Raw genomic sequence first — 26348 nt, forward strand, 5'->3', positions numbered from 1 at the left:
GCCTCAGTTTCCTCATTTGTAAAATGAGGTGATGGGGCCATATGATCCCTGAGTCCCTTCCAGCTCTGACACTGTTGTATGGTCCTAAGAAACCCAAGTGGGAGGTGGAGGCAATAAGACCTGAGTGTCCTGCTACTCACCTCACCTCCATATCTTTCCCTCACCATCCTCACCCACCTGCCCTTGAGACCAGGTAGAAAAAAGGAGCTAGAACTATTAGGTAGAGTCACATTTTGAAAGGCAGAGTCTACCCTCCCCAAAGGCCCACAACAGGCCTGGGTTCGGATTCTCCAGGGAAGAGACTAGGGGCCCAGGTCTCTTCAACTCCTGTCATTCCTTTCCAACCACTTCTCCTAGGTATAGGACTTGACAGAAGGAGAGACAGGAGGTCTCCTGGTGTTTTACCTGCTCAGTGGATCCTGGAGCTCCTTGCCCGGCCCCCAACTATGTCTTTTGAAGGGGTCGTAGTTGTGACTGTAGGCACGGAAAGCCCTCGACCTTCGGAGGGGTACAGCGTGGGAGCCGTCTCTCTCCTTTTCTCCCTCTTCCTCATTCTCCTCCAGCTGTTCTCTGGACTCGACCACAGACAGGCAGCGTCGAGTGTGGCCTTGGGGCACCAGGTCTCCACCTGTGAGGAGCACCTCTGGGACGTCCTTGTTCATGGGAGGTACACACAGGCCAGTCTGAATCAAGAAGACAGAGAATGGTGAGTTCTAGAATTCTGGAATTTGGAACTAGAAAGGTGTCCCAGTCAGCCAGGCCTAGAGCATCAAGTCACCCCTCCCTTTACCAAGGCACAGAATTGGAGGATGGCTGGCTCAAGATCACACGAGGAATTAGTTGCAGAGTCAAGCAGAGAACTTGGGTTTTCTGACTCCCAGTCTAGTGTTCTTTCCAGTACATAATGACATCCTCATTCACTCATTATTATTCCATTTAATGAGTACCTATATGGCAGAGGACCAAGCCAAGCAAAGAGAAATAGATATTGTTCTTACCCTCAAGGAATTCGTTCTAGTGAGTGTGTGTGTGCACGTGTGCATGTGTGTACATAGACAAAAGCACAAATCACAAACAACTGGCCGGAGTTTGCCAAATGCCACAAGAGAATTTTCAAAAAAAGTCTTTGTGCTGTCAAAGGAATGAGTGCATATAGCCAGTTGGAGGACTCAAAAAAGGGAAACAGAAGGAAGTAAACAGCCTTTGAGATGGGCCTGGAAGGGTGGAGTGGTTAGGATTTGGCCACGTTGGAAAGGGAGGAGTCTAGGCAAATAAAACAGCAGGGAGAAAAGGTGCATGAGTGAGAAAGTAGTATGATTTCTTCTTTCTAAGATTCTGGTCATTTGGGGAGTAAGAGAGCCATTCTGACCTTTTCCCAAGAAGCAAAGAGAAGGGCTCCAAAACCAGCCACATTGAAATTCCTTCTCTCTCTCCCAAGTGGGCATTGTTCTCACTGCCCAGTACTCCTGGCTGCCATCAGGGCTTGCCTCAATGTGTCTCAGATTTAAGAACCCTCAGGAGCTCTTAAAGTTGAAAATGATAAGCTCCACTCCAGAAACAAGTACCAAATACCCGAGTACTAAGGTGATGGAGGGGCGGGAAGGCAACTCACATCTACTGCATCTACCTCTGTACACCCCCTCTGGGCCCTATCTCTGTAGAACTTCTGCTAGAATGAGTTTCCCAGGCTCCTCTTCTCCCAGGGGTGAAGCAACTGAGATGTTCAGAGGACCCTGGAGGGCCAGGAAGCAGTGAGTCAGAATTCCCGCTCCTCCCAGGCTTCCTGTGAGGGTGTCAAGCCTTCCGCAAGTTATTTTACTCCCCGCCCCCGACACCCCCCCACCCCAAAGTCCAGGTTGCTGGACAGTTGTTCCTTCCAGCAACTTTTCCCTCTTTCACTGCAACCTGCCCCCACTCCACCCAGGACCACTGAGATGGCACCTGTGCCTGTGTCAGCTGCACACCTGCCTACCACAGGGAAGGAGACAAGTACTCAGGCCTCTGCAGATGGCATTCTGCTGCCCTGCTGGGTGGGTCTAAAGATAGAAAAAGAGAGGCCTAGGAAACCAGCCCAGGCCCTGTGCCTGTCCGTGCTCAGCACAGCTGGAAGCCACATAGAGGGGACCTCTCAGCCTGCCGCTGGGAGACATCCTCTCTCTGTGTCCACAAACTTGGGCCTCGTGCCATCTGATGTGCTATCTATAAACAGGATGGGATGGGACTTCCCTGGCGGTCCAGTGGTAAAGAATCCGCCTTCCAATGCAGGGGACGCAGGTTTGATCCCTGGGCAGGGAAATAAGATCCCACATGCCACGGGGCAACTAAGCCCACACACCACAACTACTGAGCTCGCGCGCCTCAACGAGAGAGCCTGCATGCTGCAAACTACAGAGCCCACGCGCACTGGAGCCTGCGCGCCACAACTAGAGAAGAGAAAACCTGCACACCACAACTAGAGAGAAGCCCGCGCACCACAAGGAAGAGCCTGCGCACCACAACGAAAGATCCCGCATGCCTCAACGAAGATCCTGCGTGCTGCAGCTAAGACCTGACGCAGCCAAAAATAAATTAATAAATAAATAATAAATCTTTAAAAAAAAAAAAGACTCAACGCTCCCAATGCAGGGGGTCCCGGGTTCTATCCCTGGTCAGGAAACTAGATCCCACGTGACGCAACTAAGAGTTCACACGCCGCAACGAAGATCCCATGTGCCGCAACTAAGACCCGGTGCAGCCAAATAAATAAATATTTCCTTAAAAACATATTTAGAAAATAAATACATAAACAGATGGGCAGATCTGCAGGGAGCAGGACAGAGCCTGAGGGCCACAGCACGGTCCCTGCAAACCAGTGGTCTCCAAAGCTGAGATTTGGGGGCAGGAGGAGAGGGGTACTGACAAAAAGTGTCGTGAGAAGCTGGGATAGAGGAAAGAGTAGGAACTAGGTATGTTCCCTAGAAAAAGAGGAGCAGGGGCTGGGAACAGGACAGAAATGGAGGAACACTGAAGGGGCACTACAAGGAACTTGGATCTGGCATTCAGTGACCTCACAAAAGAGAAAACACTATTTGACCTACTCGCCCTGAACCCAGCTTCTATCTACTCTTCCCGCCCTGATTCTGCCCACAGGGCTGGATTTGATGAGATGAATGAAAAGCAGTGAATGGAAGCCCTTTCCTTTCCCTCCATCCCTGGAGATGCCGCCTGTTGGAGGTGGTACCCTGCTGCCTTGGCCTGGTGGACAGACATTTCGAATCCTGAGATCTTTATGTCTTGAAATTTCACCCTTCTTCCTCCAGCTGAGACCACCTGGAGTCTGACCTCTTCTCAAAGAATTACCCTCTTTCTGGCCTCTCTGTCATGTCATTCATGGTCTCTGCCCTCTGTGAAAATGGAATCCGCTGGGCTCCTTCTCCCTTAATTCTTCATTCCATTCCTCAGAAAGTTTTTCTTCTAAATTCCACCCCTTCACGCTGTCAGGTCAATAATTTTCATTCTATCCTTCAAAGAGATGAGGTTTAGCAAGGTTTCCTCAACCCCCTCCCAGAGATAGTCCCTCCGCCTCTTTCTGAAATTCAAGCTGGAGCCCCTGTGGTTGTGTTCCTTTCCTTGCCCCTCCTTCCATCAGTTCTCTCCCAGCCCCCTCCCATCTTTCACTAGGCTCCTGAGCTCAGGAAATGGTGCAAGGGAGCAACCAGGGCTGGGTCTCACACAATGGCTTTATTTAGCCCCAGAATGAGATCACATCGTGTCACATCACTGCTTCCGCTGAGCACAGATAGGAGATTCTGAAATAGGTCTGAGATCAGATGCTTGAGATGGGGGCAGGGGAGGAAAGCAAGAAGGGGCTCTAAGTCACTTTACTTTTCTTCCTGCCTCTGGATCAGATGGTTTTCCCATCGACACAGACCATCAGCGTCTCGTGATTCCTCCTCTGAGTGTGTGAGCTCCACCAATTGCCCTAGTCATCAGTGATTCATTAGACACTCTACCGTGTGCTGAGATGGGAGCATACAATATTTTAACAGAGAGAAATCTCTCTCTCTCTCTCTTTTTTGGGTTGCACCACACGGCATGCGGGATCTTAGATCCCCAACCAGGGATTGAACCCGTGCCCACTGCAGTGGAAGCTCGGAGTCTTAACTGCTGGACCGCCAGGGAAATACTGAGAGAAATCTCTCTTATTCAAAACTCTGAGACCATAATTTCTTCAGGGTGTTTTGAAGTTCATCAGATTTGCTAGCTCTGCCACCTTCATAAGCCACATGACCTTGGGAACTTGCTTATTAAATGTTTTTGAGCTTCAGGATCATCTGTAAAATGGGAATGGTAATACTACCTTGTAAGGATATTGAAAGACTTGATAATGTATGTAATACAACTAACAATGTGCTTGGCACATATTGGGTACTTAGTAAATGCTACTATTATTTTTGTTGTTACTATTATTATTTAGAAGCAGAGAGAAGGCAGAGCATAGAGAAATGGAGAGCTGGAGAGAGGAATGCCCAAGACAGAAGCAGAAATAGGCATTATATGACGGTTAAAGAAGAGAGAGAGAGAATAGATAACCCAAAGGCTGACACTAAAACAACTGTGATGGGGACTCATTAACATAAACAACTTCTGATAGAAAAGAGCACATAACAACCAGAGCAAGGAGGAGCCTGATGAACCCTGATGAACCTGCACTCTTCAAAGAGAAGGGATGGGGCTTCCCTGGTGGCGCAGTGGTTGAGAGTCCGCCTGCCGATGCAGGGGACTCGGGTTCGAGCCCCGGTCCAGGAGGATCCCACATGCCGCGGAGCGGCTAGGCCCGTGAGCCATGGCCGCTGAGCCTGCGCTTCCGGAGCCTGTGCTCCACAACGGGAGAGGCCACAACAGTGAAAGGCCCACGTACCGCAAAAAAAAAAAAAAAAAAGAGAGAAGGGATGGACCATGGCCTCTGGTAGTTTAGAGCAGAGGTTGGCAAACTATACCCTGTGGGCCAAATCTGTCCTATTTTCTTTTTTAAATGGTTGGAAAAAAATCAAAAGAAGAATACTACTTTGTGACACATAAAAATTATACGAAATTCAATTTTCAGTGCTCATAAATAAAGGGTTTTTTTCTGGGGAACACAGCCATGCTCATTCATTTACATATGGTCTATGGCTGTTTTTGCATTATGACAGCAAAGTTGGTAGTTGCGACAGAGACCATATGGCCCATAAAGCCTAAAATATTTATTATCTGGGTCTCTACAGAAGAAGTTTGCAGACTCTTGATTTAGAGAAGCTGGGTCTCAAAATCTCAGGAAGGAGGAAAAAGAGATCAAAGAGAGACATTAAGGCTCACTGCCCACCAACCAGGTGTCTGCAACCAGCTTGCGGGAGGAGGGACATTGAAGACCCCAGCACACCCATTTCCTAAATAGCACCTGAGCCTACAGGGGGAAGACGCTTAACCCATGAGTGCCTACAGCACCCTGTGGGATCCTCACAACCATTTCTTGAAATAGATATTATCCCTATTTTACATAGGAAGAAACAGGCAGCACAGAGAGGGAAAGTAACTTGCTCAAGGTCACAGGGCTGTAGGAGGTGGAGCTGAGTTTTCAAAGCAGATGCATCCCAGTGTACAGCCTGAGTTCTCTGAAACAAGAAGGCAACCAATGAGAGCAAGTGGCTAGCTTTGAAAGAAAGTTGGCAATATTGTTATTCACTTCCTCATTCCTGCCCCCTCCACCCCAGTCAAAGAAAGGAAGCAGTTTCCAGAAGAAATTAGATGGGGATTCCAAAAAATTAAATTTGTCCTTTCTACTCCCTCTGCATCTTAGAAATCTGAATGAGGTGATGGGGGGGGGGGGGGCAGGCAGGGCCCTGCTTCTGTTTGCTGCCAGCGAACACCGGGGGTAGGAACTGCTGATAGCAACCACACAGCTAGGCACAGGGGACAGTGGGCAAGGCTAGTGGGCCCCTTCGCAGCCTGGGGGGCTCCCTGGGTCTGGCTCTGGGGTCCTAAATTTCCCAAAGGGGGCAATAATGTGGAAGACCCAAAAGAACCAGATAATAAAGAACGGGGAGGAAGGGACAGGCCAGATGGCATGGTCTGCTGGCTTCTCTCCAGGTCTCCTAGCCCTGGGGGAACAGGGTCGTAGAAAACCCTTTGATGGTTCAAAATTTAACCTACCTGCTTCCTCTCCCATAGAAAGTAAACCATTAATCCAACAGTGTCCTGCAAAGAAGACTAAAGCAGGGCTTCAGATGAAGAAGGCCCTGGTAACCACAGTTCCTTCCCACCCCTCCCTGGTCACGAACACACCATTCTACAGCAAGTCATATAGCACCCAAGTCTCTAATTCCTCCTCACCTCACCCTGACCTGGCTACGTCATCGCTCTATTTCTCAGTGTGAGACATATGAGATTTTGCTTGCGTTCAACACTGTATCCTGGAACTCACCCTCCTTCCCTGTCTTTCCTGTCAACTGCCAGAGAGTGGTATCACAATTCCAAAAATCAAAGAAAAGGTAAAGGGTACATAGAGAGGATTCCTTCATTCAGCAAATATTTCTTTAGCACCTACCAGGTGTCAGGCACCAAGACGAGGACCCAGAAGGGTCTATGCACAAACACAGTGGTGAGGCAAGTGTACCACCCCTCTGTGGGACAGGGGCTAGTTCAGGCAAAAGCCATCTGCCCACATCAGCTTTTGGGTTGACTCCTGCTTCCACCTGCTTCCAGGGCCCATAGGGCAGAGTTGTCGATTTTATTGTTAGTACTTAATTCTGGAAGTTCAAAGCTAGAGAGCCAGGCATCCTCAGTCCTCTAATCTAACCACGTCTCCTTATTTTTATTTTTTAAATTTTTACTTATTTGTTTTTCTGGCCACATCACACAGCATGTGGGATCTTAGTTCCCCGACCAGGGATCGAACCCATGCCCCCTGCAGTGGAAGTGCAGACTCTAAACCACTGGGCCGCCAGGGAAGTCCCATCATATCTCCTTAAAAGGCAGCCATCGGGAGGGAGACGCAAGAGGGAAGAGATATGGGAACATATGTATATGTATAGCTGATTCACTTTGTTATAGAGCAGAAACTAACACACCATTGTAAAGCAATTATACTCCAATAAAGATGTAAAAAAAAAAAAAAGTCAGCCATCAAGCATCTCAGACACTCACCCTAAATCACCCCCACCTCTTTGATATATTAGGCTCACAAATCAGTCAGGATTTTTGCTGCTTTGGACTTCCAAGTGTGAGCATCTTTTCTCTTTTTTAAAAAAAATTTGTTTGCAAACTGAACCTAGGGATCCTATCCTCTTTCTTTCTGCTGGGCCTGTGTGCTTATTCTACCAGAGGCTTGTTGGGACCCAGACTAGCCCATGATGTGTCGGGGCTAGAGAATAAAAGGGGGAAGACCGATCAGTCCACTTCTACCTCCTGTCAGTTTCTTGGCATGCGTTCTGGGTGCCATGCCAGCAGGGTGGGGCAAGAGAGGGGCTGAGGTTCAGAGGGACACACCTGAGAAGACTTTGGCCACTGAGTCCCAAGGAGTTAACCCATCAGATCCCAGGGAACAGCTAAAGGTAGTGGGTGAACTAAGGAGCCCCTAATCTGAATGGATGGGGTAATCTGGAATCTGGAAGCCCCTGGCTCTCAGGTATGAGTTTGTGGCCCTTTAAATCTCACAATTAACCACCAGGGATAAAGGGAATAATGTCAGGGCCTAGAGGAAGGGGACCCAGCGTGAATTAGGATTTAAAGTTTTAAAATTCTAGCTATCCTGTTTGTCCATACCTCCTGTCTTAATGGTGCCAGATAAACTTGAGTCTGAATCCCAGTCCTATAATCTACCTCTTAATCGATGAGTGTTAGTTATTTAACTCCTCTAAACCTCAACTTTAATATGGGGATTATGATATGCTAACCCCATAGGACTGTGAGGATTAAGAATGTATATAAAGGGGGCCTCCCTGGTGGCTCAGTAGTTAAGAATCTGCCTGCCAATGCAGGGGACATGGGCTCGAGCCCTGCTCCGGGAAGATCCCACATGCCATGGAGCAACTAAGCCTGTGCACCACAACTACCGAGCCTGTGCTCTAGAGCCCACGTGCCACAACTACCGAGCCCGCGCACCTACAGCCCGTGCCCCGCAACAAGAGAAGCCGCCACAATGAGAAGCCTGCACACGAAGAGTAGCCCCCGCTTGACACCACTAAAGAAAGCCCTCGCGCAGCAACAAAGACCCAACGCAGCCAAAAAAAAAGGAATGTATATAAGGGAATTCCCTGGCGGTTCAGTGGTTAGGACTCCGTGCTTTCATTGCTGAGGGCCCGGGCTCAATCCCTGGTCAGGGAACTAGTGACACGGCCAAAAACAGAAAAAAAAGTATATATAAAATCTTTGGCATCACTTGTCCCACAAGTAGTGTTAATTAACTGTTGGCCATTATGGTGATTTCCTGTTTGCACACTTGCGCGCACACACACAGAGACACACACACTCTCAATGCACACTAGTTAAAAATGGGAGTTGAGGGCTTCCCTGGTAGCTCAGTGGTTGAGAATCCGCCTGCCAATGAAGGGGACACGGGTTCAAGCCCTGGTATGGAAAGATCCCATATGCCACGGAGCAACTAAGCCCGTGCGCCACAACTACTAAGCCTGCGCTCTACAGCCCACGTGCCATAACTACTGAACCCGTGTGCCACAACTACTGAAGCCCACAGGCCTAGAGCCCGTGCTCTGCAACGAGAAGCCACCGCAATGAGAAGCCCGCACACCGCAGTGAAGAGTACCCCCGCTCGCAGCAACCAAAGAAAGCCCGCGCACAGCAACGAAGACCCAATGCAGCCCAAAATAAAAATTAATAAAATTTTTTTAAAAAAGGGAGCTGATGCGACTTCCGTGGTGGCGCAGTGGTTAAGAATCTGCCTGCCAATGCAGGGGACACGGGTTCAAGCCTTGGTCTGGGAAGATTCCACATGTCACAGAGCCACTAAGCCCGTGCGCCACAACTACTGAGCCTGCGCTCTAGAGCCTGCGAACCAAAACTACTGAGCCCGTGTGCCACAACTACTGAAGCCCAAGCACCTAGAACCTGTGCTTTGCAACAAGAGAAGCCACTGCAATGAGAAGCCTGCTCACTGTAATGAAGAGTAGCCCCCACTCGCTGCAACTAGAGAAAGCCCACGCGCATCAACGAAGACCCAATGCAGCCAAAAATTAATTAATTAATTATTTTTTAAAAAAGGCAGCTGAATGCAGGAGACTGGTGGAGAATTGTTCTGTCACTTCCTGGGGGTGCTGAGGGGTTCCTGAAGATCTCTGCTTCTGGGAAATGCCCACTGATGTGGTAAGGACTCAGGGAAAGGGAGAGGGAAACTCACCAGACTTGGGAGATATCCCAAAGATGGGAGACCTGTTCTTGCCTTCGGTTGGTGACTGCAGTATAGGAAGAAGTCCCACTTCAGACAGCCCCTCTAAGAATCCAGTCCAGGACTTAATGGGGGTGCCTCTTTCTTGGTCCTTTTAAGGGAATTGCTCATGGTCCAGAAGTTTGCATAGGAGACAGGGGGGACTCATTCCAGTCCAGATCAGCTGCCTCTCCAACTACTGTAGCCCTTCCCTTCCCCGCCCTACTTCAAACACCCTAGACAGTGCTGTGCCCAGACCTTTAACCCCTTGGGTGCCGTTGCTGGTCCCGAGGATTCCTGGGTTCCCCATCTTCAGCATCCCGCAAAGGGCAGCCCCCGGATTCAGGCACACGTAGGAACAGATACAGGAAACCAAGCTGGGGTCACCTTGAGGGGAGAGTATGTGGGAACCTGACATCCCAGGGAACCTTCACCCGCCCTCCAGCTGAGACAGGGTGGAACTGAGGGGAAAAAGAAGACAACTCAGGGAAAGGCCCACAGCTGGAACCCTACTTAACAGCAAGGTCCTACTAGGGTCAGGGAGGTCCTTTGCTCTCTCTCAAATTTGGTTTCAAAATGCTTGTCGTTCCCTTTAAGAGGCAGGTTACAGTAGGGGGAGGAGGACAGACTGTATTTTCTGTGATGAAAGTACAGGGAGGAGCGATGACAAGGGCAGCTACATCAGAGGAGGACCCTCCTTCAGCCAACAGGAACAGGGTGAGCAGGCAGCTTGGCACACACCCGGCTCCCAGCTCCCAGCGTGTTGTGGATACCAGGCACAGGATATCTGACTGGCTCTCCACCCCCTTCCCTGATAACAGCTTCTAGGGGCACTGACTCACCCTCACCGCTTCCCTGGGGCAGAGGATGGAGTGGGCAGATGTTGGACTTCCTGCGGTACTGGGGAGCCTCCTCCCTGATGGGCCTCGTGGTCCAGGGGAAAGGACATGTTGGAATTGGAAGAGCTTGGCTGCCTCTGCCAACTCACAAGTTAAGGGGCCTTGGAGAAGTTCCCTAGTAGCCTCATTTCCTCCTCTGTAAAATGGGGATAGCAAATGAGATATGTACAAATAGTGGAACATAAATGCTGGGCCCATAACTGTTACTCAATAGATATGCTAGCTGCCACTTGCTGTGTCCTTGGATAAACCACTCCACTCTGCCTTTCCTGATCTATTAAATGAGATTAAATTAGGTGATCTACGGTCTAGCCTTGCTCTAAAACTCTCCCTCTGCGTGAGAGGAAGAGGGCAGTTGTTGCCAGATGTGGAAACTGTGTGCCCTTTCCTACCTGGCTGGGCTCCAAACCACATGAGTGACAGTGGTTGCTTCTCACTTCATAAGAATACAGGGGAAACAGCTGCCTGTTTTACTGGTGTAGGGTCCTCAGAAATTCTCTAATTTAACAATCCTGGGATTGTCCAAATGAGGACACAGGCTCCGAGCGGGGGTGGGTGTGTGTGATTTACCTGAGGTCTGCCAGCCAGTGAGTGGCAGAACTGGGGCTGGGGTCCAGCACTGCTGCCTCTGTGGTCAGTGCTGCTTCCACCACCCTGAGCCGCTCTCTCGAGGGATCCAGCTCAGATAACTTCCCACCCTGTCACCAAGCCTCTGCTTTATCCACAGTTTCTTGGGAATCCTTATACCTGTTTCCAATTAACTTTTGTCAGGTGAAGTCCCAAAGCCTAGTATGTGAAAGGGGTGGTAATCTGGGCCCTGGATCCTCCTGGTACCAGGGCTGGGTGTGGGTGCGCGGGTGCCAGCTAAAAGTTTGGACGACGTGGGAGGGATAGAGGGCTAGTTTCCAGCGGGAGGAGGGGATCTGGAACACGCTGAGAGCTGGGTTGCTATCTGTTCTTTTAGGGAGGAAGCCCTCAGTTTGGGTACTCAATCTCCAGGAAGGATGTAGGGCCAGTGCTTGCTTTCCCTCTCCCTTGCAGACCTGCATGAAATCTGGAGATCAGGGGTCACATGTCCCTAGGGCAGTTTCCATTAGAGTGAAGTACCATCTGCTACTCATCCTCCATTAAGTTACCTCAAGAAGAGGGCTCAATCCTAAAGCAACTACTCCAGCTGAGTCTTGCCATCTATAGATTTGAGAGGCTTATATTCTTCAATGCTACTACTTAAGGGAGGCTCAAATTCCATCCTGACTCCAAGGAATTTGATCTCTCGAGAGATGGAAGTATTTAGTTTTGGCCTTTTTTCAAGGTGCCGGTGACACTGCCTTCACAATGCTTCTCTTGTCATCTGGGTCAGACCTGGGTTCCCCCCTAGTCTCCTCTGTAACAAGGGCCAGGACACAAAATGCTGAGTTCTGCAAGGAGAGGTAAAGACTGCCCCAGCTTTCAGAAAAGGAGTATCTCCCAGAGCTCAGACTGAGGGAGAAATCTCTTATGTTACCTTCCCAAGTTATGAAGTTTACCCTACCCTTTAAACCAGAACACCCCCTCCTATAGGTTAACTCCTCACTGTGTTTTCAGTGAACACTACACAGATGGCAAAGTGTGTTGGTCCAAAGACCAACAGTTCATAGTCCTAGAGGAAGACGATACATTATCAAACTAGCTCCCTCTTCCTTCCCTATGCTTGCTCTCAACCCCAAGCTTCTGACCCACTGTCTTTCTCCCCATTCTCTTGAGCAAGTCCCAGGTCTCCACCAGGAACACAATGAACCAACGCAAATATATCCTTCTTGCCCTCTGACCTGGCCAGTCCTGGGGTGTCCGAGCCGTAGGCCCTGAAAGAGGGCTGTGAGCTGGTGGAGGGCTACTCATTTGGAGCCTCCCGTTGTCTCCAGTCCTTTTCATCCTTCTTGGGGCCCAGAGGCTCCGAAGGCGGGTGAAGGAAAGGTTAAACTGGCTGGGCAGCACTCTCCCCCCGCCCCCCCACCAGAATCTAAGCTGGGAAACTTGGTGACAGGAACAAAGCGGGTGTTTGTTGGGTTTCTCTCCTGCCTGGGAGGCTGTTCTCGGACCACGGCATTCCTGGGTTGGACAGAGTCAGCTCAGCGTGGCTTCTCCCCACTGCTGTCGCCGCAATACCCACTGCCTTTCCAGAGGCCGTGCTTAGGTAACAACTCAGGGGATACAGGCGCTTCTGCCTGGCCTGAGCTCGAAGCAGAGGCATTAAAAATAAGTTCAAGATGGGACTTCCCTGGCAGTCCAGTAGTTAAGACTCCACGCTTCCACTGAAGGGGACACAGGTTCAATCCCTGGTCGGGGAACCGGGATCCTGCATACCCCACAATGTGGCCAAAATAATAATAAGTTCAAGCTCAAGAAAAGCTAGCTCTTAAACGGAGGAAGGGCTAGAATCAGGCGTAAGAGATAGTTTCTCAAGAACAGTCAGTGAATAAATCACCCCTAGAAGGTATCCCGGGGCATGAGAACAACTGCAGAACACTTTTCCCCATTCTCTCCTCTACTGTGGAGAGGGGCTCACAGGCAAGGAAGGTTTAGGGGAATATATGGTGACTGATGAGAACAGAGAGAAATAAGGGATGGAAGCAAAGGTGTTCAGAAGGGAGGGTGCAGGGGGTGGGATATCTCTGTGGGAACAGGACCTACAATCCCTAGAGCAAGGAGGCAGGAATTCAGCTCACTTGCCCAGGAGCCTGGGAAGTCAGGGCCTGAGTAGCAACAGCAACCTGAGCTCATCCAGGTGATGGGAAAACAGACAAGGCAGGGTGGCATTTGTTTTTATTAGAAAACCCCATTTGGTAAGAGCTTCCCTAAGCCAGCACAGAGACTGGGTTGCCTCCAAGAGTCCCATAGCTTTCATCTTATCTTCCACCCTCTTCTGAGAGGGGAGGGCGGGGGACGGGGTGGTGTCAGGCAGTCTCCGAAGTGCCCCCTCCTGGACCCCTGAGAGAGTTCACATCACCAGCAATGTACCCTGCGGCACCTCGGCGGTGCACCACAGGGCCCCTAGGCTCAAGGAGGTTGCCAAAGGCTTTCCTGTTTGTATGGCTTCACGATGGAACCAAGGAGGCTCTCAAAGACTCCAAGGTCTGGTCCTTCGCTCTGGTTGAGAGCAGGGCAGGATCAAGGAGGTGGCCAAGGGCTAAGGGAGAAGAGATTGCATTTGAGATACCCTTTGGAGTCTGGAAAGCACCTGTATTCCTTGGGAAGGGAGGACTGGAAGCCCCACTCAGTTCTTCTTGGTTTTGGGGGTGTCATATTTCCTCTTGCTGGAATACCACAACAGCAGGGGGATGCCGATGGAAGGGAGAGTCATGACCCCGAAGGCTGCCCAGTCCAGCTGTGGAAGACAAAGGCCTTGCTTAGAAGTCTGGATTAGGACACAGGAGGGGACCAGGAAGGAAGGGGTCCAATGAGAAAGGGAGCAGTCCAGCCCAAATTTTAAGCAGAACCTTCGCAGGAAGGTTCCTCTCTGGCTACTCTAGACATAGAATGGCTCGCTAAAGACTAATCTATATCTTTTGAGCTATGAAACCAAAGGTCTCACCTGACCCAACCCAATCTGGAAGAGAAGCTTCTCTCTTCCAAACAATCTTTGAGGAGGGAGATGCCCAGGTCTTGCCCTAACAGTCAAGCCTCCTGCGACCTAACCCCTGCCCCCACCTCCAGCTCTCTCTTCCATTCCTCTGTCTCATATTCTGCCTCTCTGGCCTCACTAAACTACCTGCCATTCCTGGATTGCACCATGCTTTTTCTCACTTCTGAGCTACTCCCTCTTCCTAGGGTGCCTCCCCTTCCTTACCTCCTCTTTAATAAGTTAAACCTCCCTCCTTCAGAAAAGCCTCCCCGACTCTCAAAGACCAGGTTAGGTGTTCCTGTTGCATCTCCTCCAGAGCCTTGTATATGATCTCTACCACAGCACTCTTCCCCCACTGACTTGCGCTGAAGCCTCTATGAGCCCATAAGATCTTTAATGGAAGGGACTGTGTCTCGCGTTGTTTTCTCAAAGCAAAGCACAGAATTGAGCATGTAATTAGGAACCTCATAATTATTCCCTGAATGAATGAATAAATGAATCTCCTCATTCAGTACTTTAGGCAAATCTTCAAAGAATTCTCCCCTAGACTAGACTACACCAAAGTTCCCATTTAACCTTCCCGATGCTCTGCGACTCTTTTAATCTAAGCAGATATACTTTTAATCCTCGAATTAGACCCAGGACTCCAAGATGGAGCTCTACTCAAGGCTGAGCAGAGAAAAAGGGCAGCTTTTTTTGGTTCTGGCAATTGTGATCCCATTGCCAAAAATCTCTAACCGTGGTTAAATCAGGATATTTGATGGCTGTGTGTATCAGACATCAAAACACAGATATGACAAGAACCAACCAACCAAACATATCTTCTAAGGAAGCCACACGGTCCCAGAACTAAAAGCGTGTTCTACTCCCAGGGGAATGCCAAGAAGACTGTAAAGCTTACAAAATGGGGGGAGAATCTCCTATCAAACTCCCTCTGAGCCAGGATTCCTCCCTGTCCGGGTGCACTGGTAAAGCCAATCTGAAAAGCAGAAAAGAAGGGCATTAAGGCAAGTCTCCAGCTCTTTCTCATCTGGGAAAGGGCAGTTCCAACCAACCCAGTTCTAAGCAATAGATTCTTAGCTCCCAAAGGCCCAAGAAAGCAACAAGATGAGGAAAAGTTTTTGAACTAGAGAGAGTTGGATTCTTAGTGTGTTGTAAAGATGAGTAAATTAGGAGCCAGGAGACACATGATGAGCATTTACTAAAAAAAGGTAGGACAGGTATGCAGCTGAAATTAAAGCCAAATCCTTCTATCTTAGCCTCAGACTCTGGAAAGCGTTGCTCACCACCACTGGCCCCTCTGCCCATGGCAATCATTTCCCCATTCCTCAAGTGGAAACACTCTTCTGTACCTCACAAGTTGACATGAGGCTCAAGCGAACTAATGAGAAGGATTCTGGAAAGTAAAAAGCCCTACCCAAATGTACATTACTAGTGGAGGGGCTGAGTCTGCCCCACATTCCTTTGTCTTGGAGAGGAGGCCAAGAGTTTGAAGCGCATTGCAAACAACTTTGTTCTAAAGTGGCTGCTGAGCCTTTAATTTTATGTCTTTTAACCCATCAAGGACCAGGTGGAGGGCTTCTCTGGTGGCACAGTGGTTGAGAGTCCGCCTGCCGATGCAGGGGACACAGGTTCGTGCCCCGGTCTGGGAAGATCCCACATGCCGCGGAGCGGCTGGGCCCGTGAGCCATGGCCGCTGAGCCTGCGCGTCCGGAGCCTGTGCTCTGCAATGGGAGAGGCCACAGCAGTGAGAGGCCCGCGTACCGCAAAAACAAAAAAAAAAAAAAAAAAAAAAAAAAAAAAAAAAAAAGGACCAGGTGGAGCCAGAGTCTTAGAGGTGGTTCTAAAAGCACACATGATAGGAGATATGAAAACATAACCAAGATTATAAGAACATGGTTCCACATGGTTTATAAAAAAAAGGTAACTCAGAGAGTGCACTGAATGTTTGAGACTCCTGGATTTCTTTTAGCTCCGTGGTTGACTCTGTTAAGTCCCTTCCTTTACTGTGCACTCGCTAAGTAGCCTAAAGCCCATCTGTACTTATAAATTCACGACCCAAGCTTTTTGAGGGCTAGGACAGTGTCTTAATCTGCTTGGTATTTCCTAGAGTCTAGCACCTTGCAGGGGGCTCAATAAATGTCTGCTGACCTTTACATCAATCAGTCAAGAGACTGGTTATCGCTGGGTTTCTATTCTATATGGAAAACAGAAAGAAATCTAAGACAAAGTCCCTTGCTTCAAGGAGTTTATAATTAAACTGGGAGATGGGAGTGAGGGAAAGACCTAGATACAGGAAAGAGAACTAATAAAGATGGTCAATAATTAAATGTTCAAGTGGCATAGACTCTAAGAGCTCTAGAAGTTTAGATGCAGTCAGTGACTGTTTAGTGAAAGAATGAGTAGGAAAGAGCGATATGAATTGTAAAAGCAGAAGACAGAATCAAGGAGATGCAGCTCAGAGCTAGGTCTTGAGGAGGCTTTGGATAATGAAGCGGAGGAGAGAGAGTACAGAGAGTACTTCAAGCAGAGACCAAAGGCAAAGTGGAAAGAAGGAGCACTGAGAGCGGGGGAGGTGCCACAGGAAGGAGCTTGGTCTAATTAGGACGGAGGGTCTTCGAGGGCAGAGAGAGGAAGGGAGAGGCAGAACACAGTGAGAATGCTGGAGGGTACGGCGAGAAGAGGCAGGAAACTCAGCCTTGCTGCAAGAAGCAGGGGCATTCTAAGCAAGGGAAAGATACAGACACAGCGGAGACCAGGAATCATCTGATGGCAGCACAGAAGACAGATGGGAAAGACAATGATGGCAATAAACTGGGCAGCACATGACACTGTACAGATTAAAAGTGAAGCGGAAGGGAATGCTACAGTACTCCCCTCCCATTCATTTCAATTGCTTGATTCTGAGACTTTATAATTTTTGAAACATACTTCCTTCCTATGATGATATCTCAAGTTTTTGGTCCTTCTTATCTTCCTCAGAATTTAGCACCTGCTCTGGAGATTTTCTGCAAGAGTTTTCAAAGGAAGGCAGAGCTGAGTCCCATCCAACTAAGGGTTTGGGTAACTCACCACAACGGGCCCATCCTCCTGGGCCAGATAAGTAATAGTTGCTGAGGTGAAGTTGAAATAACCAGCCTTGAGAGGGCGCAGGACCACGGTGTGGGAAACGTTGCTAGCACTGACCCAAGAGTTAAGGAGGGAAAAAGATGAAGCTACAGTTGTAACAAACTTTCAACTTAGGGACTAAACACACCATTCACAAAAAGAGTTGCCAGCACATGTAATGATTTCACATCTGCAATATACTGCGAAAATAATAAACAGGCTTTTTTTCTAAGCCTGAAGTATGTGGTATAATACGATGTCTTTCTAGCCAAGTCTGAAGGGATCTATGACATACTCAGTATTGAGGTGTTTAAATTAAACTTTTAAAGCAATATAGGTTATGGATGAAAAATTAGTCACTTAAGGTCACAGAAAACCTTTTGCTGCCTAAAACTGCAGTAAGTTCTTGAAAATATAAAACAAAACCCCCCAAAACCCAAAGAGAACACTTACCCTTGCCAGAAAATCTAAATATACTTTAAATCACAGGGAAAACAAATAATCTAATTCAAAACACTCAGGAGGGCTTCCCTGGTGGCACAGTGGTTGAGAGTCCGCCTGCTGATGCAGGGGACACGGGTTCGTGCCCCAGTCCGGGAAGATCCCACATGCCGCGGAGCGGCTGGGCCCGTGAGCCATGGCCGCTGAGCCTGTGTGTCCAAAGCCTGTGCTCCGCAACAGGAGAGGCCACAACAGTGAGAGGTCCGCGTACCGCAAAAAAAAAAAAAAAAAAAAAAAAACACTCAGGAAATAACCAGTAGATCCGAATAAGGGATTTATTGAAAAAGAGTCTTTAAAAGGTCACCCAGGGGATTTCCCTGGTGGTCCAGCGGTAAAGAATCCACCTTACGATGCAGGGGCCGCGAGTTCAATCCCTGGTCAGGGAACTAAGATCCCACGTGCCACAACTACTGAACTCGTGCGCCTCAACTAGAGCCCACATGCCACTAACTACAGAGCTCAAGTGCCCTGGAGCCTGTGCGCTACAGCTAGAGAAGAGAAAACCCACACGCCACAACTAGAGAGAAGTCTACGCACCACAACGAAGATCCCTTGTGCCGCAACTAAGACCCAATGCAGCCAAAAAAAAAAAAAAAAGAGTCACCCAGGTCCTCCACCTAGCATCCCACTAAATTTCTTTTTTTTTAAATAAATTTATTTTATTTTTGGCTGCGTTGGGTCTTTGTTGCTGTCCACGGCTTTCTCTACTTGCGGCGAACGGGGGCTTCTCTTCCTTGCGTTGCATGGGCTTCTAACTGTGGTGGCTTCTCTTGTTGCGGAGCACAGGCTCTAGGCGTACGGGCTTCAGTAGCTGTGGCTTGCGGGCTCTAGAGCACAAGCTCAGTAGTTGCGGCGCATGGGCTTAGCTGCTCCACGGCATGTGGGATCTTCCCAGACCAGGGCTCAAACCCATGTCTCCTGCCTTGGCAGGCGGATTCTTAACCACTAGCGCCACCAGGGAAGCCCCCCCACTGAATTTCTTTTAAAAGCACCTTAAACATCCTCGCCCAGCCACAAACATCTGCCTACATTCTCCCGATACAGAATGTTTTAGAACTTTATGACCTGAACTTCAGGAACCTCCTTCCTCAGGCCCACCCTAAATCATGCTCACACAATTCTCACCAGTCTCTCTTGCCCCATCTTATCCAGAGTGACGACAAGAAGGACCCTGCTGATTTGCTTCAACATTACCGCCCTCCCACCCACCACCACCAGCCTTCATCACCCAGCGTCAAGAGGATATGGAGCAATTCGGTCCCATTTGACGTTGAGCATTCCAGAGACAATGCCAAAGTCTTCTGGAGGGAAGGAATCATCAGATAATTCCACATCTAATGCAGCACTAGAAAAGGGAGGAAACGAAGAAAGGTTAGCAATGGGTATAAAATTAAAGGAATCAGCAATCAAATCTGCCTGCCTGTCCCCAAAAATCAGAACTTTAAAAGACAGATGTGAGTCACAGTTATTTGGGTTTGTTGCACTGAAGAATCCCAGCCAAGGCCTGGATTCTGGGCACCAAAATACTCAAATATCTAGGAAAGAATGGGCCTGAATCCGTTTTTGCCCCAATTTCTTCTCACGTGTGTGTGTGTGTGTGTGTGTGTGTAAGGAGGGGAAGAGGAGCAAGATGCATGTGGAAAAGAACATTAAAGGGAATAAAGTGAAAAAAAGACAACAAAAATGCTAATGAAAGAAAGGAAGCTGAAACTAAACCCCTGACGTAACGAAGGATCATACATTTTCTGCCTTCTCATCTTCCTCTCCCTGTTTCACCACAATTTTTGCTTCTTCCCCACTCTGAAACTCTTCCAGCTCAAAAAGTGGAAGATGGTTTCCTGTAGCTTAGGTAAGAATGTCCTCCTCTTCCAGAAGTAGATCCAGCAGTATATTCATTCACTCATGATATCTGTTGCTAGAAATCTCCCAAAGATAAATCACTGTTGGTCCCTGTTCCCAGCTGGGAAATCTAAGAAACCTGAAAAGGGCCCAACCTATAGCTCCAGGGCCTCCTTACCTTGAGCCAACATTGTAGATGTTGTACTGTAAGGTCAGGTCTCGCCCCTCCACGGCATATCTGTTCAGCAGTGATTTGGAGGCCAAAAGCCTGGCTCCTTCCTCTGCTTGAGTGACAGCAAATAGAGCCAATGCCAGGAATGCCAGCAGCCTCATCTTTGGAGAAAAAAGCAAAGTGAGCAGTCAACCCAAGCCTGTAAAACCAGCAAGAGCTTCCTGACAGCCCTTTCTTACAAAGTCTATCAAAACTCTTTTGAGCTTATCAAAGCAGCAGCCCCTTCTACAGAGCAGTCTCTAAGCCACCAGCGCCCAGGGTGCTCCCCAACTGGTGCGATCTTCTGAGAGGACTGCATGTGGCCAGACTCCTTAGGCCGCCGGATTTCGGCCGATCTCGGACCTGCAACAGCCTCTAGCTTTCCTTCACGCAGGAGTCCCCCACGGCTGCTGCCTTCCCGCTGCTCCTCCTTCTCCACCAGCTTCCCTGTGATCCCACGCCGCGCTCGCAGGGTCCTCCCCCACGCCCCTGTATCCCATCCTCCATCCTTCCCCCGGGATCCTATTCGTCCTGGCCCTCCACATCCCTTTCTGGGGCCCTCCGAGAGCTCTGCCCCTCCCCTCCTCTTGCCAAGACTACACGTCCTCCCGCCGGCATGCCCTCTCTCCTCCCCGCCCTCCCCGAGCTAACACTCAGCCGCTGAATGTTGTGCAGACGTGAGACTCCCAGGCTCCCGCTGGCACCCCCAGTGCCTCGGAACTCACCGCGCGCACCCTCAAAGCCTTTTGGGCGGGGGGAGCCAGCAAAACCGGAAGAGAGCGTCAGCATCGGAAAGACCGGAAGTAAGCTCTGGCCGGAAACTTTGGTGATCTGCCCGATGCCTTCTGGGAGTTGTAGTTCATAGACAAGCCCCACCTTTCCCTTTGTAGTACCCGCCCGCCTCTGGGATGCGACAGCTCCTGGAGCAGGCTTGTGTGTGTATCCTCCACGCTCTTCTTTCTTTCTTTCCTGTTCTTTCTTTCACGCTTTTATTATTCTGCAGTCTAGAGTGACTTTTCAAGCTGGCTTGCCGTTGCTGTAGATGACCAGCACCTGATTAAGTGCTCTGCGGAACTGGCAGACCCAGAGATTAGGGTCATCTATCTAAAGTGTACTGTCGAACTAGGAATTAGAGAAAAGCTATTTCTCTCGAGGCTACTCTTCGTATTCCCAGGCGAGAAATTTAGTCATCCCCTATATCCAATAAGTCACCAAGCCCTGAACTTTCTTTAGAAGCCCTTTAAGGCCCCGCAAAAGTAGATCCTTTCTTCTCCATTCCCACTGTAACCGCTTTAGTTCATACACGTTGCGGTTGCTGTTTTTCATTGCGATGGTCTCGCTTTCTTGGGCCTTTCCCGGCGCATTTCAGTCAGCTACCAGAAAAACTTCCCTAAACAGCATTTTGAACAGTAGACTCTGTTCAGAGGATGGACTGTGAAGTTAGGCAGTCATGAATTCAAATCTCCCTTCGATCACTTGCTGTTTAGGTAACCTTAAGGCAAGTGTTACTTCTTTTATATATATATATATATATATATATATATATATATATATATATATACACACACACACACACACACACACACACACACACACACATATTTATTTATTTATTTATTTGACTGCGCTGGGTCTTAGATGCAGCAGGTGGGATCTTCATTTCGGCCTGAGGGATCTAGTTCCCTGACAGGGATGGAACCCGGGCCCCCTGCGTTGGGAGTGCAGAGTCTTAACCACTGGACCACAAGGGAAGTCCAAGTGTTACTTCTATAAACTTTGGTTTCCAAATCTGTGAAGTGAGATAATTATAGTACTCTCAAAATGCTGGATGATCAAATAGGATAATGTATGTAAAACTCTTACATATTGTCTGGCACATTTGTGTGATCAATAAATGCTAACTATCAATATTGTTATTATCCTATCTCTGCATTGTAGCATTCCATCATTCAGTATGCACTTATTGGGCACCTAATTTGTGCCTAGTACTGTTCTAGGTACTGAGGATACAGTGATGAACAGGACAGATAAGGTTTCTACTTTCTGGGGGCTTAACATTCTTGTGGACTAATACACATCACCTGTATATGTTTTAGTATCTCCCCCTATTCACCACCTCCCAGGTTAGAGCTCTTTGAGGACAGGTGGTCTGTTTTCTATTGCTTAGTGTCATGCCTGAGCACACAGGACATACTCCAGGAATGAATCATAACAAATTCTCTACACACAACCTTCAGTCTGCTTCTACTTCCTTTGTGTGTGGCTTCCTTCAAATGCCCTGTTGCCTCTCCTATCCAAATCCAAGCCCTCCTTCAGGGCTCCGCTCTAGTCTCATCCCCGCTGGGAAGCCTTCCTTGGCTTTGCTAGACTGCATTGCTCTTTTACAGCACCACAGATTAGGAATTTTTTTTTTCCGATTGTTTCTGATCTGGAAACTCTACTTTCATGATTAGATGCTATTTCTCTAGTATATACTTATCCAAAGTTCCTGCAGCGATGCTGAACACACAGAGGTGCTCAAGAAACACCTGCTGATTGGAAGAATTTTCATCATCTCTGTTTACAGTCTCCCTAATGGAATCTATTCTGACTAGAGGAGAGATTTTGAGAGTCAACTGCTGGGAATTCCCTGGTGGTCCAGTGGTTAGGACTCCACGCTTCCACTGCCAAAGAGAGAGAGAGAGAGAGAGAGTCAACTGCTAAGGGAAATGTTTCTGTTGAAAGACTTCCAAAAGAATACAACTTCTTCCTGCCATCCTCAAGAGGACCCCAAACCAAGAGATTGAGTAGAACTTTGTTAGATGTGCAGAGAACTGTGTGCCAGGAACAGAGACATGCAGAGCTAGGGTGCTTACTGTACCCCCAGGATGGTGTCAATGGTTTTAGGCCCTGTTTCCTGGTGTTTAGGACAGAGCCCAAGCTGCCCACTGACCTCTCTTTTGGGATCTGCAACAAGAGGGCCACCAAGAGAGTGTGTGACCAAGCTGAGAAGGAAGTGGCAAGCTGTTTTCTTGCAAGAAAGGCAAGTACCCAGAAATAGGGCCTTGCTGACAAATCTAGGGGCCTCAGATGGGCCTACGTTAGCTAGAAGTGGTAATGGAGTGAGTGTGAACCATGCCAGTTTTCAGGAAACATCCAGAATCAAAGCTGTTACAGTAACTTTGCAACAATAATTTTTTCTCTTTTACATTCATTTTTTTTACTGTGGTAAATATACATAACATGAAATTTACTATTTTAACCATTTAAAATGTACATTCACATTGCTGTGCAGCCATCACTACCATCCATCGCCAGAACTTTTCATCTTCCCAAACTGAAACTGCACACCCATTAAACACTAACTCCCCTTCCTCCTGTCCCTAGCCCCTGGCAATTACCATTCTACTTTCTGTCTCTGTGAATTTGACTACTCTATATACCCCATGTAAGTGGAATCATACAAAAAATCATTTTTAATTTATATAAATAATACATGCTTATATTCTCATTGTTAAAAAAATCAAACAATACTGAAATAGTATAAATGTCAGGATGCAAACTTAGATGTCCAAGAAATGTTAACTTCCTTACTTTTCTACAATCAAACCCAATTTCTGCTTCCAGCCCCTTTTCCATCAGGTAGTAAGGACTTAAATCCCTGTTAATGTAGGGACTACCCAGCCATTTTCCTCCAATGGTGCCTCTAGTTTTCTAGAGGGCTCCCGATGTGCCAGAGGCATTGGGGGGGAGGGGATCAGGGACTTCCGGTGCTTGGTCATCAATACTTTTCCTCTCTGGTGTCCACTGAGACATCTGGATCCTGTCTGCTCTTGGGCTGTGAGTTCACACAGAGTGCAGGTGCATCCCCCTCAGCCTTATCCCAGGCCTTCCCAGACACAGTGTTCCTCTCTCTCCCTCTTCCTTTCCCTCCCTCTACTTCCCATGCCTCTCTGGAGCCATAGGGAACTCAGTTGGGCTCTCTCAAGCCCTTCACCTCTTCCTTGCTATTCAGTCACTTCTCGGTTCCACAAACCAGGCTGGGACCTGGGATGAGCAGAAATCCTGAAAGGTGTCCCAGACCTCCTACCTGGGCACAATGTGCATTTTTTGGAGCAGGCACAAGACTCCTCTTGCTCTTGGATTCACCAACCCATTTGGGTTTTTCCTTTGCCACCCCCTCCAAATCCCAACTATGTCAAGTCGGAGCCAGCGGAGCCTCAGAGCTCTTCTGAGGGATTTATCCACAGGCAACTAAGATCCCCTCTCTCCTGTTCTCTCCTCTTTCTTTTCTTTCTCCCCAGTTTGGTTGAACTCTATCTAGATGAAATCAGTTGGCTGAGGGGATAGAAGTGATGGAAAACCGGCTCTAATGTCTCTAGTATTCCTTCAACAAAAATTTACTGATCATTCTCCAAAGTGCCAGGCAATGTTCTGGGCCGTAGGGCAAGAGCAGTGGACAAAACAGACAAAATCTCTGCCTGTCTCTCAGAACAGACAGAATGCCATGCCTTTCTTTCTAATGAGGCACTGTCCCATAGAACTTTCGGTGAAACTGGAAATGTTCTATAATAGCTCCACTGTCCAATATGTTAGCCACCAGCCACATGTGGTTATTGAGCACTTGAAATGTGACTGGTCAGACTTGAAGAACTAAAATTTTTAGCTTTATTTCATTTTAACTAATTTCAAGTTAAGTTTGAATAGCCGCACGTGGTTAGTGGATTGGATAGCACAGCTCTTATATATCCTGACACCTCTCTGGCCTTTGGCTTTGAATTCCAAAAGGCCAGGGTTTTGATACTCAGCAAACCTTTTCTCTGCTTTCTTCTGAAACAACACTTCTCCCCATCACTGGGAGAACTCATGGTCTGAGGTACAGCATATTGGACAGCTCCCAGCGAGTCCCCAGGAAATGGCCAGATCTTGACTGATTCCACTGACTGCCTGAACCCAGGGAAGACACCTTCCCTGTGGTAGATGCTTCTGGGTGTACAAAGCACACCCAGTCTTTGTGCTTCCTGCCCTCCCCCTCACTCCCAGTCTTCCAACTCATTAAGGGGGAAGGAAGCTGCACCTCCTTTGGAGGGCTAAAGAGAGCCAATAGGAGAGTGTGGTACGAAGGACTCCTGTGTCTGCCTTAGCCCTTTCACCTTTTTGTCCTGCCAACCACACCCTCATCTCTAGGAATGAGGAGCTATTTTAGCATAAGAGCTCATCATCCCTGTGCTCTGAGAGACGGTCTCTATGAGCAAGAGAGTGGCTTGTTGGATGGTTGGTTGGTTTGCAGATGCCACACTCTGAAGAAGACATGGCTTGATTCACTGTGAGGCCCCCAGGAAGCAGTCAGAAATAGCAATCCCCCCATGTTACCACAGAAAGAAGCAATGGAAAGAAGTAGGGCCTGGGACTTCCCTTGTGGAGCAATGGTTAAGAATTCACCTGCCAATGCAGGGGACACGGGTTCGATCCCTGGTCCAGGAAGATCCCACATGCCGCGGAGCGGCTGGGCCCGTAAGCCATGGCCGCTAAGCCTGCGCGTCCGGAGCCTGTGCTCCGCAACGGGAGAGGCCACAGCAGTGAGAAGCCCGCGTACCGCAAAAAAAAAAAAAATCTAGGATCCTATCAATGATCATACATTGCAGCATTGCCTTTGATGAGTGCCACCAATTCAACGAAATGAGTTTCTCCCAGAGAGAGTGTGGAGAGAAAAAAAAAATGCGTGGAGGATATAGCCTTGGTTACTACCTCCCCAGACTGAGAGGACGGGAGGAGAAAGGGAAGAGAAGGCTCAGACAGAGCTCAGTCTCTTGAAACAGACACTGAAGTGTCCCTTCTAAGTCTTTGGATCCCTTGAATATCTCAGACAGACCTGGCTACCCAAAGTTGGTTATGGACCTTTGTCTGCTTCATGCCAAATTTCTCTCCAGCACATGTGGATTCTGGAATCTGTATCTGCCATGTCTAGGTGCCCTTTGGGGTTTTGTCCCATTTTTTAGAATTTGGTCACAGTGTCTCTTTTTAAGACCAGTCTTCTTATTCTGATCACTGGTGGGGCCCAGGGGAGGGAGATGACCAGATCCAACCTCCTCTTGCTGAAAAGTGAAGGAGAAGGAGTTACTCCTTCCAGAAAAAAATGCCCACAGTAATAGCAGTCACAGCTTACATCTACTGAGTACTTACTACATGGCACTTGTAAGAATTTATATCTCATTTAAACCTCATTAGAACCCGGTAAGCTCAATACTATTATTGTCCCCATTTTTCAGATGAAGAAACAGAGACATGAGCAAGTTAAGTAACTCTCCCAGGATCACATAAGTGGGAAGCAGAGATGCTAGAGTTTGAGCTCAGTTTGTCTGACTCAAGATCTCACACACAGAACTGTCTCCCAGTTAGCTACCCCATTTTTATGAGTCCTCCAAGGTATCCTTTCAACAGTCACATGCTGTTAAACACACATGATATGTGAACTTATTTGCTTGTTTACACACAATAAACTGTACATATTTAAAGTGTACAATTTGATGTTTTGACATATATTTATACTCATGAAACCATCACCCACAATCAAGACAACAAACATATCCATCACCCCCAAATATGAACAACCAGGATTTCTAGAATAGATAAATTGGAGGGTTATTACTTGACTTCTAAAATGAGTCTTTATTTAACCAAAGTATTTGCATTAGGATCCTTTTAAAATAATGAGCTCTCTTCTAACACATTCAGAATACACCTGCATATCCCTTGCTGACACTGATTTGTAACTTCTCTTTGGTAATTTTTTAAAAAATAAATTTATTT

The 26348-nt window shown here is 48.1% G+C and overlaps 2 protein-coding genes across 5 annotated transcripts in view; both read right to left on the reverse strand.

Moving 5' to 3' along the window:
* The window catches only part of ARHGEF2 (Rho/Rac guanine nucleotide exchange factor 2), a 51342-nt gene extending 41741 nt beyond the window's left edge, over positions 1 to 9601 (reverse strand). Inside the window, exons 1-2 of the mRNA XM_032614465.1 lie at positions 9374 to 9601; positions 406 to 683 (exon numbers count right to left, since the gene is read on the reverse strand). Of these exons, the coding sequence (XP_032470356.1) occupies positions 406 to 662 (257 nt within the window). The 5' untranslated portion in view covers positions 663 to 683; positions 9374 to 9601. The remainder of the gene's footprint in view (positions 1 to 405; positions 684 to 9373) is intronic.
* Positions 9602 to 13084: 3483 nt separating this feature from the next.
* On the reverse strand, positions 13085 to 20351 carry SSR2 (signal sequence receptor subunit 2). 4 transcript variants are annotated; one of them, XM_032614581.1, is made up of 6 exons: positions 20285 to 20351; positions 19527 to 19681; positions 18756 to 18854; positions 16973 to 17081; positions 14802 to 14879; positions 13085 to 13663 (listed from the first exon to the last, which is right to left on the reverse strand). In XM_032614581.1, exons 2-6 carry the CDS (start codon positions 19679 to 19681, stop codon positions 13553 to 13555), a joined length of 552 nt encoding a protein of 183 aa, XP_032470472.1. In that variant the 5' UTR covers positions 20285 to 20351; the 3' UTR covers positions 13085 to 13552. The 4 variants fall into 4 exon arrangements, with proteins under 4 accessions (XP_032470472.1, XP_032470443.1, XP_032470452.1 ...); XM_032614552.1 differs by having other exon boundaries at positions 18738 to 18854; XM_032614561.1 differs by having other exon boundaries at positions 18738 to 18854; positions 20211 to 20331.
* Positions 20352 to 26348: the final 5997 nt, after the last annotated feature.

This window comes from Phocoena sinus, chromosome 1 (assembly GCF_008692025.1).
Source record: "Phocoena sinus isolate mPhoSin1 chromosome 1, mPhoSin1.pri, whole genome shotgun sequence".
In the NCBI taxonomy this organism is placed as follows: domain Eukaryota; kingdom Metazoa; phylum Chordata; class Mammalia; order Artiodactyla; family Phocoenidae; genus Phocoena; species Phocoena sinus.